General features: G+C 51.4%; 2 protein-coding genes and 1 long non-coding RNA gene across 4 annotated transcripts in view; 1 reads left to right on the top strand and 2 right to left on the bottom strand.

Annotated features, from left to right (window-relative positions):
- The window catches only part of ANKH (ANKH inorganic pyrophosphate transport regulator), a 110,221-nt gene extending 108,350 nt beyond the window's left edge, over positions 1-1,871 (top strand). The window contains exon 12 of the mRNA XM_040977424.1: positions 498-1,871. Within this exon, the coding sequence (XP_040833358.1) occupies positions 498-611 (114 nt within the window). The 3' untranslated portion in view covers positions 612-1,871. The remainder of the gene's footprint in view (positions 1-497) is intronic.
- Positions 1,872-1,904: 33 nt separating this feature from the next.
- On the bottom strand, positions 1,905-5,229 carry LOC121154448. The gene is made up of 3 exons (XR_005883520.1): positions 4,388-5,229; positions 2,095-2,237; positions 1,905-2,005 (listed from the first exon to the last, which is right to left on the bottom strand). It is a non-coding gene; the product is annotated as an uncharacterized LOC121154448 (long non-coding RNA).
- Positions 5,230-5,579: 350 nt separating this feature from the next.
- The window catches only part of OTULIN (OTU deubiquitinase with linear linkage specificity), a 38,224-nt gene continuing 27,702 nt past the window's right edge, over positions 5,580-16,101 (bottom strand). For both annotated transcript variants that reach the window (XM_040977422.1, XM_040977423.1), the window contains one exon: positions 5,580-15,353. In XM_040977422.1, coding sequence (XP_040833356.1) covers positions 15,159-15,353 — 195 coding nt within the window. In that variant the 3' untranslated portion in view covers positions 5,580-15,158. The remainder of the gene's footprint in view (positions 15,354-16,101) is intronic.

Raw genomic sequence — 16,101 nt, 5'->3', positions numbered from 1 at the left:
GGGGCGTGCGTGTCGACTTCAGAAAACCAGTTAAGATAGGTGGACTTCACATGACTGTGTGCTTGGGAAACAGACACCAGACAGCAACACGAGTGAGGCCACACTCATGGGAGCTCGTGGAAGCAGGAAGCCAGGGACAGAGCTGAGGACGGCCCGAACTTGGTGCTGAAGACCAGCTCTGGGGCGAGCCCTGCAGCGGCTGAGAGGCACTGGCTACAAGGTCAGACACCATGCAGGGACACACCCAGGAACTTCAGGAGGGAACGACGGTGAGACTGGGGCTCCTCCAGAGGGAAACAGGGCAAGAAAAAGGTTTAGTGGCCTCCGATTCCAAGCTGAGCGTCCCCTGTGCCAGGTACACAGCAGGTACATGAATAACCAGACTGAAGGGAAGGTGCAAAACCAAGGTGAACTGAGATATGAGCCTGTGGTGGGGCTCCCCCAACACACACCCCGACTCACGGCTTCTCCCCTCAATGCTGTGTCCTCTGATCTAGAAAAAGAAGATGGAGAATGAGTCGGCCGCTGAAGGTGAAGACTCCGCCATGACAGACATGCCACCAACGGAGGAGGTGACAGACGTGGTAGAGATGAGAGAGGAGAACGAATAAGGCCTAGGGTGTGCTGGGCTACGGCAGGGACAGCTGGGTGACACTTCCGTGTCCTCTCCCCCACAGCGGACCTCGGGCTTTGCTTTGTTCTGGACGTAATGGAAAAGGCCTTGAGCTAAAGGTCTCACCGTCCATTCTCTAGCATACTGGGTATGTTGCCATTGACGCGAGGACCTAAGGAATGGTCTCCAGTGTCACGCCACCAAGGCCGTGGATGCCACGCCTCTGCTTCACACAAACCCAAGAGTCACAGCTGCCTCTTGGCTCAAGCTGTCTCCTCCTGGCTCGGACAATCTCCACTTGGAACCAAAGGACCATGGCTGTGCCATCGCCTGCTGGGCATTGCTGCCTAGCAGGCCAGACTCTTGTCCCTCTTCGCCCCTCTGAAGAATCAGCAAGTTCCAATTCGGCTTCCTTGCCTTGCTTCCCAGCCACATGGTCGCACAGAGTTGCACCCTGGGGTCATGCACGGTCTACTGCACACTTGCACGACCCAGGCAGGTGGGCTGCCTGCAGCCACCACTCGCACCGAGGGACAGACTGACCTTGTATGCCCACATGTGGCGTCACTTTCTGCAGCAAAGTAAGATGCCACTGGAACGGCGGCCTGACAGCACGTCCGTACCCCCTTGGCAGCGTCCTGGCTCCGAGCGGGCTGCCAGCACTCACGCTGTGCCACGCCGTGTAGGTAGGCAAGCTAACCTTCTAGAACTGTCTGACGCGCATCTCTGAGTTGCGGCATCCTCCCGCATGACTTCCCTGCCTTCCTCAAGTGAGGGGGGAGCCTTCCCACTTCATGTGTGTTTTTACAGTGACCATGAAGCTTTAAAGTCATAATCTAGCATTCTAATGCCAGGCTGCTGTATTGTTAACTGCTGACGTAGGCGCACGACCAGGCTCTGCCGGTCAGAGTCCCGAGGGTGCGGGCCAGGCCATTCCTCGCGCACCCCACGGGAAAGCAAGACATTTTCTAAACGCTCGACTGTCACTATGTGATACTCCCTCAAACGACGCATTTGAAATCCATTTAGTGCAGTCTATTTTTCTAAGTTTTGGAAAGCGGGTTTTTTTTTTTCCTTTGAAAAGAAATTATGGACACAGTTCACTAAAATTCTTGATTTAGTCAAAATTCCTAGACTGAAAGAACCTACACAAAAATATTTTAAAGATATAAATATATGCTGTATATGTTATGTAATTTATTTTAGGCTATAATACATTTCCTATTTTCGCATTTTCAATAAAATGTCTCTAATACAATCCGGGGACTTCTTCCGTCCTCGCCGTACCTGCAGCTGAGGCGCTGTGCGTCAGTGAGCACCGCAGGGTGACTTGGGCCAGGGTCACGAGTGTCCGGGCTGGGAGATGACCAATCGTTCTCATTCATGGTAAACCTGGAAAGAAATGGGTCCGCGAGTATAGACAGACTGGGCAGGAGGGCCAGAGGGAAAGCCAGCGTGCCGTGTGTGCAGTGCTGACTCACCACAGTCTCCCAGGAAGGATGAACGCAGGCCGTGGCTGTCAGAGGGTCCTGGCTCCGTGCGCCCCTCAGGGACAGGTCCTCCTGTGCCTCCTCAGGCTCTGCCTTCAGCTGTGTGAGTGCTCCACATTAGGATGCACGGTTCTCTAAGATGCAGGCAGGAGACAGTTACAATGTGTCAGCCTTTTTAAAGTACAGGACTAGAGAAGTCAACAGCCTGAACTGGGCCTACCTGTGCCAAAGGCGGTCATCCCCTTGCATCCCTGGCTTCCCCAGCATGAGCTGGGGGCTTGGCAAGGAGTCACCCATGGAAGGCTGCTTCCCTGACACGCTGAGCTACTCCATATTGCTTTACAATACGGTGGGTGGGCCCAGTGAGCCTCCAGTGCCACAGCTCTTGACACCTCTCTCTGCACACCTTCCCATGACAACCTTGGGAGGGACGGAGGCCCAGGAGGGAGGCAGGCCCCAGGGGTTCCTGACAGGGGTGGCGGGGCAGTGCAGGTGGACACTGCTCGCAGCCTTTTCTGGACCTCAGGATGGACCCATGCAAGTCTCCCCTCCACTGTCTTCGAGGAAGTAGTGAAGAAAGCAGTCCCCCACCTCTAGCTGCTTCCCATCTGGGGATGGAAGGCTTGGAGGAAGTAATCTTTGCACCTTTGGTTTCTAAAAACGTCAAAGACATAGCAGCTCTCTGGAATTTTCTTCTCCCTCCTCCTAACCAAAGTGGGAGGGTTCATGTATCAAAACAGGAAGCATTTATGCTGTTATATCACCCAGTGAACTCTTCCATTTAAAAATCTTGCTACCACAGAGCACCTCTAGGCGGACTCCTCCATGGTGAGGATGGAGTCTTCCTCACTGTGGGCAGCCCAGCCCAGGGGGAGAGGTCCTCCACGTCCAAGTCCTGCCCTCTCTTGTTGGGTAACCCACAGTACCATACAGCACGTGGGAGGGCTGTGGAGCGCAGCTGCCACACCCCTGCGCCTCGATCAGTGCCTAAGCTGCTGCTGCAGCCCACGCTGCACAGCCTGTTTTTATAAAAAGCACCTGAACCGTAGAAAAACTGGTTTTTGAGCAATGTGTTTGGTAAACACTGGAGAGACTCCTCCACGCTGTGTTTATTTTCAATATCTATTTCTGTCGTTTGGAGCAGCAAAACATCACGTGCTCTGTCAGCTGGCCTAACCACACATACAGCAGGATGTGGCGGGAACCCGAGGAAGCAGTGAGAGCAGCCCCGCCACCTGGCCTTTGAAAGGTTGGGTGTCCGACAGAGGAAGGTGTTAACAGGTGGCCTGCTCACTGTCCTCAGAAGGGAAAAGCAGGGACCAGACAGCCCCTGTCAGGAGTTTGGGACAGGGGGCCACTGAGCAACCGCAGCCCCTAGCAGCATCCACGCCAAGCCTCCGGAGCCCTTGAGAGCCAAGGCCCAGGATCAGGCCAAGATCTTCAAGATCAAGGCCTTAGAGCCACGATCTTCACATAGTTTGGTGATCTCTTTTCTTTCTTTTGCAAGCAACCAGGGTCCCTAAACAACCGCAAAACATACATGCACTTCCACAGACAGCTGTCCGCTACACATGCAGTCAAGCAAGCATCTTTCATATGGTGTGGAAATGTGTTTTTAAGTTAGCGTGCCTAACTCCAAGTGCACTTTGCTAATTAGGCTTTGTATCAGCTTCCTCCACAGGCCGATTCAAACCAAAGTTCACAAGGAGCAGGGAACCCCACCCCAATCTCTCCAGAAGTATACACAGGTTTCCTCACATTAAAGGAGGGGGAGAGGGGACCCATTCCACATGGCTGCACCCATTCACTAGCCGAAATCCCAAGACATGGTGTTCATTATGACCCAAAGACTTAGAGGCCTGCGGCCCCCACGCTCTAAGCAGGGGCAGGGACTGCTGGCTCAGGGTCTAGGAAACAGCCAAGTGGGCTCTGGGTTCCTGCTTCATGGGACCATGAACTTGCAGGGCCAGGCCTGAATGAGCCAGTCCCTGAAGGCACATGATGTACATCACGAGCCATCCCTCACAGCATGGGCCACACACCCAGGGCAGTGTGGGGTCACCAGGCCCATTCCCACTCCTAGACAGGATCGCCTGTCCATTCACTGAGTGGCACAGGGCAGGGCCACTGCCTCACGCTGCTCTGATCAAGGAGCCCAACCATCCTAGAGCCTTAGAAACCGGAGAGCAGCACCCACCCCACGGCAGCCTGCTCCTTCAGGAAGAGCTCCCACACTGCACCCCAAGTCCCACCCCACGGCAGCCTAACCCTTCCCAACTCACACCTTCAGCCTGCCTTGCTCTTCTTCGGTCCAGTGAGAGGCTTATACCATCCTTGCTATGGCTCTGTCCTGATCGAACATTCTATGTATGATCCAGGCTGCAGAGCACACAGGAGCCTGTGAAGGAAAAATAAAATTACCTCATTCTTTGTTTCAAATCTGTACCTCAGTGTGGTATGTATTTTTTTTTAAACCAACTTAGTCTCCTGGGAGTCACTCTCCCACCTGTGTTGTGGCTGTCAGCTACAGGATTTATAATTCCACATCACAAGCTGTGGGTGTCATTGAAACTGTCAAAACCAATCCCACTGAAATACCTGTCACTTTCAATGAAGACTGACAGCAGAGGTCGGTACAAAATCTATGCTGTATTTTAAACCAGAGCGATCTTGTGTATTTACTAGCTGTAAGCTTTGTGTTGTTCAGAGCATTTACATATGCTTTTGTTTTGGGGGCATCTGGGCGGGACTTGTACTCAAACACTGTCACACGGGTTCAATACTCTAACTTCACTTCAAGTACAGCTGATGGGCAGCTGGTGCACAGTTCGATCACTGCAGTTCCTTGATTTTCTTACTCTAACCACTAGTCTGTTTCCTGGCCAGTCACTTGCTGTCCAAATCCTCAGTACAGTTTCCGTTTTTCTCCCAGAGTCACTGGGATATTACACGTTGTCCCCTGCCGTGGAAGATGAAACCCCCGCGTGCCAGGATACTTCCCTATACCTCCTGCCTCCTTATCTAACACCCCGCTTCTTCAGGGCATTCTGTGTGCTCCGACTTCTCATCACCCCAGTAACCCTACAAGCACTGCCCGGAGCTCCTCCACCTTCCTTCTGAACCAGCAAGCGTCAGGAGGCCCAAGGAGAGCTGAGCCTGTGTCCACCAGCCCATGCCACACAGCCTCCATCTGCACCCGTCTTTGGGGACAATGCCTTGCTGTTTCCTCACAGGGAGAAGGCTGAAGAAAAGATCACAGGCCCGAAGTCTATGCAGTCTTTTACCAGGCACCCCTCGTGGGGCAAATGCGACACATCCTGCTGGCTTTGTCTGGGATGCCCATCTCCTTCCTGCCTGCCTCGGGTCTGTCCTGGAGTTGAAGGCCCACTCTGGGTCAGTGTCCGTCCCGCTCACTGCCTCGGATTCTGAGAAGTTGACATATGGCCTGTAGTATCAGTCCCTTTTCCATTACTGTACCAAAAAGCTGAAGCTGCATACTCTGCACTACAGTTAAATCCAAGAGGTGTAGTTAGCTCACAGCTTGGAGTTGCTTCAGCCTATGGTAAGGCCCCCTGCCCTTGGGCTGTGGCACAGCATGGTGGATGGCATCAAGAGAACACCTGGTGAGATGGGACTTCAGGGAGTGGGCAGGGGCACGCCTCACACCTCTCCCCCATCTAGAACTCAATCACTCCACAGGACTGACATTAACACCTCAGCTTCCCCTGCCAAAGGCGCCACCACACTGAGCACCAAGCCGCCACAGCACAAACCTTCACAGGAGACACTCCGATCCTAACCAGCCCACAGTGCCCATCTCCCTCCAAGCTGCAACGTGACGACGGCCAGCTGCAAAGCCCCGAGCCTCATGCGCTGACCCGTGGCAGGAAGGGCGTGACACCGCCACGAGGGACACTCAGCACCCCTCCCACATTGTCCCTCAAAGAATCTCTCCAGGGAACCAACTGTTGGCACCCCCATGCCAGTGGGGTCCAGTTCAGCCTGGTCATGCCACTTTGTGCTGTCTCCCCTCCATGCCCTCCGCAGCCCCTCAGACCATCATGGAGAGCTTCTGCAGCAGGAACATCACGCCCTCTATGTGTCCCTTCTGGATACTGCTGAAGGCCAGGCCAGAATAAAAGGCAGGCTGCCATCAATGTGGAGTTCTAACTCTGTCCCCCAAGAAGCCCTGGGTTTCTGACTAGACAACACAGGCTGGTGAACGCCATGCTGGTTTTACAGGCCAATGATACTCTCAATGCTCAGCAGTGATGCGCTGGGAGCGATGGGCCCTGGCTCTGCCCGCTGGGGCCGCCAGGCCAGCCTCCTACCCTGAGGAGCAGGATGTCTCTGCTAACGCCTGCAGCAGCAAGATGTACAGAAAGGGCTCAGGGGCAGCTCAAGAAGACAGAGGGGCCAAGTCGCCCTGGAAGCACTCTGACCTGTCCTCCTAAGAGAGAAAAAGGACAAGCGCTTATATGAAACAAAAGGCTGACCTTAGCTTGGGTTCAGAAGCCTTTGAATCCAAAGACTGAAATAGAACTAACAAATGTAATCCTTATGTGCAGAGTCTGCACTATACCCTAGGCCCAGCCCCCTCCCACCTGCTCTCATCCTCAAGGCCTGCCAAGGGCCCAGGGTTAAAATGTGCTTCCTCCCCCATTTGTCCTGCCCTGGCCCCCATCTGACAGCCTTTCTGCAGGATACCACAGCCTTCCCCTTCCCTGCCATCACTCCGCTGTGCTCTTCAAAGCCACCCCCTCTGAAAGGGCATCTAAAAGGTCCTCAGGTCCAGCCCCTTTCACCTTGGTTGGGAATCTAGTTCTACCTGCTCCCCGTTTCCTGTTCAAGTACATGTACTGACTCGTTAGTCTGGCTTCATAGCAGCATGTCCTCCGTAACTCCTCAGAGTTCTCGCAGGAGCTGTGGCCTGGAGCCCACACACTCTGCACACTTCCTCCCCCAGCTGGCCTCACTCCTGCACCCTTTAGCCCCCGCAGCACAGCTCCTCACTGATTACCCCAGGTCTGGATGCTGCCCAAGCTCCCAGGCCCCAAGGATCCCTGCGAGCATAATCTTCACCTGTGCTCGGCAGCCTGGTCAGCCCCCTGGCATGTGCAGCAGAGAGATGGGTCCAGAACAGCCTGATGGGCCTTCCTCTCTGGGCACTGGCTAGCTGCAAGGCCGGTCCAGCACACCCACAGCTGTGCACTAGGCTATGTCTGAGCCACGCACGCCACACAAGAGCCTGGCCAACAAGAAGCAGCAATGTAAAACTGACTCAGGCTGTGCCCTGCCACCAGTTCCAGAGGTCACAGCTTCTTGATCACCCAATAACAAGGGCCAACGGTAGACATTTCAAGGGTAGAAAACTCCACCAAGTCCCACTCGGGGGAAGGGATCGGTATGTGCATGGATGTGTCACTGGTGGGAGATGGGCAGGTCCTCTGACAATGGCCACCTGAGAGCACTCCTCAGTAGACACCCGGAAAGCCTGAAAGGGACCTGGGCTGACTCACCTCCTAAGTCAGACTGAAGGACAGGATGCTGCAGCGGCTGGTACTTCCTGGCCTGACCCAGCAGGGGGCGCGTGATCTTTCCACGAGCTGGCCTGGGGCTGTCTTCAGCATGTGCAGCACAACGAAGGGAGTGAACAGGGCTTGGCAGAAAGCAGCCAGAGGGAGCACTGCTAAGGTGGTGGGTCCGAGTGTGACAGCCCATCGGGGGCACTGAGGAGAGCCCCTGAATGGGGGATAAGAGGTGTGGGCCCCCCAAAAGGTTCCCTGAAAGAATCTATGGGTGAAGACCAGAACTGAGCCACAGCCAGACCCAGGAAGGGGGAGCTCCCTGTTCCCTCCTCCGACTCCACCCATGGAGGGACGGCCAGCAGTTAGCAATGAGTGGAATTTGCCAGCTTCTGAACTAGAAGGGCCTGTGGCAGTGAGGATGAGCACAAGTTCTAGTGCCGCAGAGTGGCTCGGTCAAGTGCCCAAGGGTAGAGGAGTTGCCTGGACACAGTTCCTTGTGGCTGCCTCCCTGGAGTTGGGCTTTGCAGTTGACTGGTCACAGATGCACAATGACTCTGTAACAGTCATCTGGAAGGACAGCAGCTGAGCCCCAGCCAGTGTGGCTTCACGTCCCCAGGAGGGGACGCACGCCTGGCCCGGAGCCAGCAAGCTGGTCCCTCCCTGCTCTCCTGACCATGCTCCAGTCCTCAGACGCCTGCACACCAGCAGCGCCCTCAGCCCTCGTGTCCTCAGCAGCCGCCTCACCACTGAACGTGGCCAAGCCCTCTGAGAACTGAACTAAGCCAGGCCAGCTCTCGTTATCTGGATCCAACGGGCACCCGTGTGACACTGTAGCACCACGATGCTGCCAGTTGGGCCCAGAAGGCTGCAGTGCCGTCACTGGAGAGCAGCTGGAGGCCTGAGGCTTCCCTCCGAGGCACACACGTAGGAGTGCTGTCAAAGCAGCTACTGCGCCCCTGGCTGAATCCAACACCTAGGACTGCTCCTGTCTGCGACCTGCTGCAGGACCTCTGCCATCACATGTCCCCTCGCTCTGGAACCCCATGTGTGGCAGCCCTAATAAAGCTCTTTTGCTTTCTAGAAGAATCCTTCTCCAGTCTCTCGAGTCCTCAACTTTGGGATCATACCTACTCGGCCAACATTCAGAGTGCCCAGCAGATGCCCAAGTGCTCCTTGGTCTGTGAGCCCTTCCTGAGCTCCTACCCTGTCAGAATACCTTCTTCAAAATATACAACCAAAGACAGTGAGAAGATGCAACTGACAAACAAATGGCTCCCAGAAAGCGAGCCACCTACAAATCATTAGTACTAATGAAAACATGCTTAAATTTAGTCAAGGAAACACACACACACACACACACACACACACACAGCCTGATGCTGGCAAAGGCCTAAGGAAATCGCACTCACACCCTGCAGTGGGAATGCACAACAGTGGCATTACTGTAGAGGGCAATTTGGCAACATGTTTCAAGTACACACTCAATTGAGGGAGGAAGACACAGCCCAAAGGCATGTGCAGGAAGGGCAACTCAGAGGAACAACATGGAAGAGGCCCAGGTTTACAGCAAGACGGCTGAGAACATTAAGTATCCTCTCAGACAGGCAATGTAGCTGGCGTTCTCCACAATCTGGTGGTTATTAACATCTTCCTAAGGAGTTCCAGAACACCCCAACCTGCAACTGTTTTCTTCTCTACTTCCCAGGGTTGCAGGAGGATGAAACACCATCCTGAGTTGATCAGAACTCTGAGAAACAAGTGGGAGGAAATGGGTATTTGTACTTAACACCAAAAAGACAGCGAAGGCAGGCTGCTGCAGCTTGCCCTGGGGTGGCTGTTCTGCTTGCCCAGTGCCAACCCAGCAGCATGCTCTGCTGACTGCCCCTCCGTGGCTGGCTCACACTCCTATCTCCAAGACACCTCTGGAATGCCTATCCTCTCCATCTTTAACTTCTCCACCTGACCGATGCACAACCCATGTGAAGTGGTTCTTAGGACAGGCAGTCTAAAGTTCTTAAAGAACTCAGTCTGCACACAAGACTGAGGGGGATGGCACCTGCAGTCCCAGGGCATCATCCCTCTAAGTGTGTGCCGGGCTGGCACCTCACCTGGTCTGCTCCATCTCTAGCGCCAGACTAAGCAGGGTGGAGATGAAGACACTGTGACACATTCACCCTGTTAGCAGACAGTGGCACCACTGCTGAACCCAGACCCAAGAAAAATCGGGCGCTACTTCTGCTGGAGCACTGTCCTCAGGCTGGATACATGTGTCACTTCATCTCTAGTTCTTCAAATCCCTCTGACATCTCCCAAATCCCTCACTTACTTCTCCACTTTCAGGGGCAAGGGTGACATCGTGGGCCTGTCTCAGGGTACGGGAAATTGAAAGCCTGACTCTTCAAAGTCAGGCCTTTAACCACAGCAACACAGGCAAGCCTCTGGATTTTATCTGCTGAGTTTATTTTTTAGATATTTTCACATCTCAGTCTCTGACAGTGAAGATTAGAGTCAATGAGTGACAGAGAAAATTCCTCCCCAAGACCCAAGCCTCTGGTCACGTTTGCAAGTGGAATCCCAGGCCCCAAGCGGCCCTGGGGCTCGGGGCCATGTTTTCCAGAGCCGGTGACATTCTGACATCCTTCTCCACAACCTAACAGTGTAAAGAGAAGAGACAGCACTGAACAAGCCAACGGGAGCCCTGCCAGGATCCCTGCCAGCCACCCGGTCACCTCCCTCCGTGGCAGATGTCCCTGGCAGGAAAAATACCACTGTTACATCAAGAGCACAGGTCCAAAAATCGGGCTGTTCTCTTCTCCGAATTCACAATCCAGCAAGTTTGCAGCTGCTAAAATGCAGGTAGCAATATCAAAATACTTTGTGTAAACATCTTTGAACACGAGAACATTCGTTTTGGCTTTGTTCCCCACTGAAACACTCAGAGCTAACATCACCATGCACGACTGTGTTTCCTCCAGGGGGCACAATATTTTTAGCACCATTTACATGAACTCAGATCAAGGCATTTTTCAATACATAAATGAAAACTATTAAGTATTAAAAAGCTCAGAATTGAGCTCAAGTATTGTGGTTACTGAGAAAACATCTGCCAAGACTATGGCTACCTCAAGATCTGTGTCTCCTTCCTTGTAATTGACCTATGGTTTGACAAGTCCATTCCTTACCCAAACTTACAGCCAAGAGCCGACTAGAATAAACTTCAGTCAGTACCCTCCTCTGTTAATGCTACGGAACGCTCTTCATGCACATTCAAGATGCTTTAGTCTACGGGATTTTCAGACAAGCAGCAGACTTACATCATACATGGACTTAAAACAGTGGGCATGTTCCCAAACTGAGTGGCTGCTTATGCATTTGAATTATATAAACCAACCCATTCCACCAAATCCGCAATAGTAATTTTTCATTTACTATGAAAGTAAATATAATTGCATGGATCAGCTCACCTCCACCACTGCAGAGCATGTAAAGCCAGATATACTCAAGACTGTAAACCACACATACTCACATACACTCTTTCCAGCCTTGCTGCTGAGGGCCAGGAAGATCCAGGCTGGCAGGCACATCTGAACCAGCTCAGCTCTGGGCCAGCCACAGCTCTTGGGTGTCACACTGAAGTTCAAGGACAGAGACCAACTCACAGCCAAGCACCAGCCACCTGGTCCCCTCTTCCTCCTCAGGAGAGATCGCAAGCCATGTTTTCCAGAACGGTTCCTCATTAAGCATTTCACTTCTGTTAAGCAGAAAAATGTATTAAGTCTCAGCAAACAGGAATTTGCAGGGTATACCTACTTAGGTTTTTATTCTTTTATAACTGAAGCATGAGAGATCTAGGAGGTATAAATGGTACTTGATAAACTTGTATCTGAAATCAGTTCTTCATCTTTCAGTTTACTACCTTCTTACAGTCCCTTAGACCCTTTTCACTGCACCTGACGTGGCTGGAAGGGCTGAGGAGTGAGCCTTCGACCTTGCTTTAGAAAAATTACTTGACACTAGGGCCTATTTTTGCTAAAATATTTGAGGAATCCATTCATTTCATTTTCCAGATTTACTTAACATGCTGAAGACTTTAAATGTTTTTCCGCAGTCACATATCTTAAAGGTATTTATTTTTATGCATACCTATAATTAAGATTACCTGATGGGTTTGTTTATTCCTCTTTAAAAAAAAAAGCAAGCTTTTGGCTTTCAACAGGATATACCTGCAAAGTATTGCTTAAGAAAAAGAGGTAAGAAAACCAACAGTACCTTGTCCTGTGAAGACACAGGAGGTGAGGGTAGGTACCATGCACCTGTACGCTGGGATGCTAGCAGTGCTGGATCACCAAGCAACACCACAGCCTAGTCACTACCTGTAAGACCTTAAATAAACCATGACTAGTCTTAGGGTAAAAGTCCTGGGGCGCAGGGAGAGCACACGAGAAGCACAGGACCAGGCAATCACACCTACACTGTTTCTCCTAACAGAGAAACTGTCAACACAAGAGACCCCACCTCACAGCTAAAATCGGGGGGTACCGAAGGCCATGTCCATCTTCTTGCTCAAAGAAAAGTCTCATCATACACGGACTTAGTACAAAAGGGCACCTTGAAAAGATTATGGAAAAACTAAATCAAAATGTTTATACTGCCAGTTTTTTCCATTTTATGTATTTTGCATCAACTTTTTTTTTGAAGACCCCTTATTTACAGCATAATAAAAGTGTCTGTTACTTTTTTTAATGAATAATCCTGTTCTGTGCATATAGAACATTTTCACAGTGCTGTGTCTGAAGAGGAAGTGCAAACACTTGAGATCTGGTAAGCTGGGCATCGTATGTTGGCTTCTGGTCCTAATGGCATCACGAGCATCTGTGTACACGGTGGAAACCAACCGATGCCAGGGACGGACAGCAACTCAGGAGGCAAGGAGCAGAACCTGAAGAAGCAATGTTAACTCTATGCAACATGACCCAGGCCGTTGTTCCAGTGTAACTGTACTTGGCATGAGAGCAAAGGCAGAAAAAGTCATGCCGTTTAAGGCCAACAGGATTTTTCGGCTAAACTCACAGAGTCCAGAACCTCTGCTCTCTTGCCATGGGCTCCGCGATGGGAAGCAAACACAGTGCAGTTCCTTCAGCAGTCCCTTCACCCCAACACAGGCACGGAACCTCTGGCTGGCCTGCGGGTCATATCAGGCCTGCCAAACCTTGGTCTGGCCCCACCAAGGCAACTGAAGAGGAGACTACAATCCAGTAATCTACAGATTACTTTTTAACCTGATAATATACATGGTCTGTGAATCATGTTATAAATATTCAAATGGCCCTTGGCAGGAAAAAGGTTCCCCTGTGCTGTTCTAGAAAACTGTAGTTGAGAGCTCTCTCCAAGTGGATTAGCCTCCTGACCAAAAGCTGCTCACGTCTGAGAGTGAGAAATGGAGCTAACACTCGGGGTAACTGCAACTGTAGGTTGCCATGAAAAGCCTTTCTCAAGAGAGCCCATCACCTCCACTTCCTCTAGTGCTGCACCTTGGGACGCTCTGCTTCTCATGCTACGACCCCACCAAACCTGAACCACTGTCTGACAGCAGCAGCTGGCAAGACCTTGGCAGAGAAAGCAACATAAAACAGACACATTCTTGTGGACTTTTATCAAGATGGTATTGAAAACCACATTTCTGCACACAAACAGCTGTATCAATCAGGCAAAAAAAATAAATTGCCCAGAAATCCAGTTCAAATTCTCTTAGAACAGTTAAAATGCATAGTGACAGATGTTCACTGCAATGCAGTAGCCAATATGAACCAACAGATTGCAGGGACCCAGAAAGCACAGAGTTCTAGGGTCCAGAGCCAAAGCGTTCAAGGTGTGTGTCAACAACGCTCAGGTATGAGCGGTAAGCATCCCCTGATGCGCAGCTCCCAACACTAGAGAGATACACAGAAGCCAAAAAGGAATCCTCGCCACTTGAATGTGGCTTCCTGGCACCTCCTTGCCTAGGCACTGCCCATCTCCCTGTGGAAGACACTTACAGGTCATCACACACAGAGTCAGAGTGGAGTCCAGCCTTCCCTTCAACAAACATCTGGCAAAATGCGGTCAACACCATCGATGAGGTCATGGAAAAAACACTGAAGTAACAGTCTAGACAGTCTTGTGCATCTAAAGTTTTCTTAACTATGACTTAATTTTCAATTACAAATAAAACAAATTTTTTCAAAGGCTTGTTCCTCTCACAATAGATTAGAGAGCTTATAAATTAACTTAAACCAAATAAAGATTTTAATTGTAAAGTAACTGTGGTACTCCAGGAAAATACTACTTGACAAACGTAAACCAATGCAGGTGCTGCTGAGCCGTGCGAGCAATCCTTCCGGTTCCTGTGAACAACCGCCATGGTGCAGGCCTCTAGGGGACCATGTGGGCCCCAAAGCAGAGCCTGTTGAGCAGGCCTCTGCCCTCACCAGCCAGTCGCCGCCCAGGCGGCCCCTGGCCCGTGGCCTCCCTCAGCTTTTCCAAGTCAAGCCAAGTGCAGATGGAGCCGGGCCTTGCCTTCACACTCAGGTTTACCAGCTGCTGCTGCTCAAACTTTGTCAAGGAAAAAAAATCTCAAGATGGGTTACTGTCAGGCATCCCCTGCTGCCAGATCAGCTGAGATTAACAATAAATGCACCTGAAACACACAAAGTTGGCACAGGGAGCCCCACCTGTACACTTTGTTCAGGGACGGAAGCCACTTGGCCTTGGTATTGCCTCTGAACCCACAGGAGGTGAAAATCCCCATCCTCCTCAGAAAAGCACCAAGTCTACAGAGAACAGCTGGCCCCGTGAGCACAGCACTGCTGCAAGCAGCGCACATCCACACCGACAGGCACTACCTACCGCTCACTCTCAGGTGCACGGGGGACAGACACCTGTCACACTGACCCGCTGTGCCAAGTTCCACGTTCCATCACCACACGCTCCCACGCTCTTCCAGCCCTCACGTGACTCCCTTGTGCACATAATCCTCAATCTTCACAATCTGTTTAAAGTGACCTTAAAATGTAAACTCAAGCAACTCCTCTTTCAAAAACGGGACTTTCAGAGAATGTTATGACTGTGTCCCTAACAGATCCACCAGAATTGTACCACTTAAGCTGACTGTACAGCTGTGGAACTAGACACCCATGACCACCAAAACATAAAACAAAGTATGTCTTTAAAAAGAAAATTAAAAGCATTTCACTATTACAGTTTTGATTTGAGACATAAGAAATTTGTTCCTCTCCAAAGTGAGTCTCCTCTGATATAAAGGTACTTGCCCCATTAGGAAGATGCTGTTTGCACCTTCCAGCAGGTGTGTGCGGACAGACCCACCCTGACCCCAAAACATACTGCATCCCACACAAGGGCAAAGTCTGCAGAGGAGCCCGGCCGGCACAGCCACCAAGGGCCCAGTGTCCCCAGCCTGTCCCTGAGGTCCCAGCAGGGGACTGCGTGGACAGCTCCGCCAGTCCAGGCAGTGCAGGTGCAGGGCAGCGGTCACAGACTCGTCTCCTCACACACTCGGACGGGGACATTGTAGTGCCGATCATCCTCGGTCAGGAGGGTCACCGCCGGCCAATCCGGAGGCGGGTCCGTGGGATAGACGGTGATGAACTCCTCCGTGTTGTACTTGGAGAGCCGGTACACCTGGATGGTGTGCTGAACAGCATAGGCAAGAAGGAACATCTCCACCTGGGAAGACAAGAGAAGCCAGCTTAGGACCAGGCCCTCTAGCCAGTGTCCCTCACACAGCACATACCAAGAACCAAGCCCTAACCTTTTACTCTGCTCGGGGATGCTCCCACCCTCTGCCACCAAGAAGGAATGCCATGCCTGTAAAGGGACTTTACCCTACCTAAGGGTGTGGAGAAATTTAATTCAAAGGTCAGTTTATGCCTGGCACGATAGTGCAATGGTTAAAGTCCTCGTCTTAAACGCTCTGGGATCCCATATAGGCGCCGGTTCTAATCCCGGTAGCCCTGCTTCCCATCCAGCTCCCTGCCTGTGGCCTGTGAAAGCAGTCGAGGACAGCCCAAAGCTTTGGGACCCTGCACCCACGTGGGAGACCCGGAAGAAGCTCCTGGCTCCTTGCTTTGGACTGGTTCAGCTCCAGCCATTCTGGTCACTTAGGGAGCGAACCATTGGACAGATCTTCCTCTCTGTCTCTCCTCCTCTCTGTATATTTGTCTTTCAAATAAAAATAAACCTTTAAAAAAAGTTAATGGAAAACATGTCTTAGGAATAAACTTAAAGAAATTAAAAAAAAAATTTTTTTTGCAACAAACCAAACCTCTTTTAATTCTATTTTTTCATGAAATTTCTGAAGTAACCTCCTGTGTCGAGATATAAAGAACTCCTACAACTCAATAACAAAAATCCACCAGTTGAGGCTGGCATGTTGACTTAACAGGCTGATCCTCCACCTTGCAGTGCCAGCATC

The sequence above is a fragment of the Ochotona curzoniae genome, unplaced genomic scaffold (genome assembly GCF_017591425.1).
Source record: "Ochotona curzoniae isolate NIBS_2020 unplaced genomic scaffold, NIBS_Ocur_1.0 contig_2754, whole genome shotgun sequence".
Lineage (NCBI taxonomy): Eukaryota > Metazoa > Chordata > Mammalia > Lagomorpha > Ochotonidae > Ochotona > Ochotona curzoniae.
This window is presented reverse-complemented; position numbering and strand designations above follow the sequence as displayed.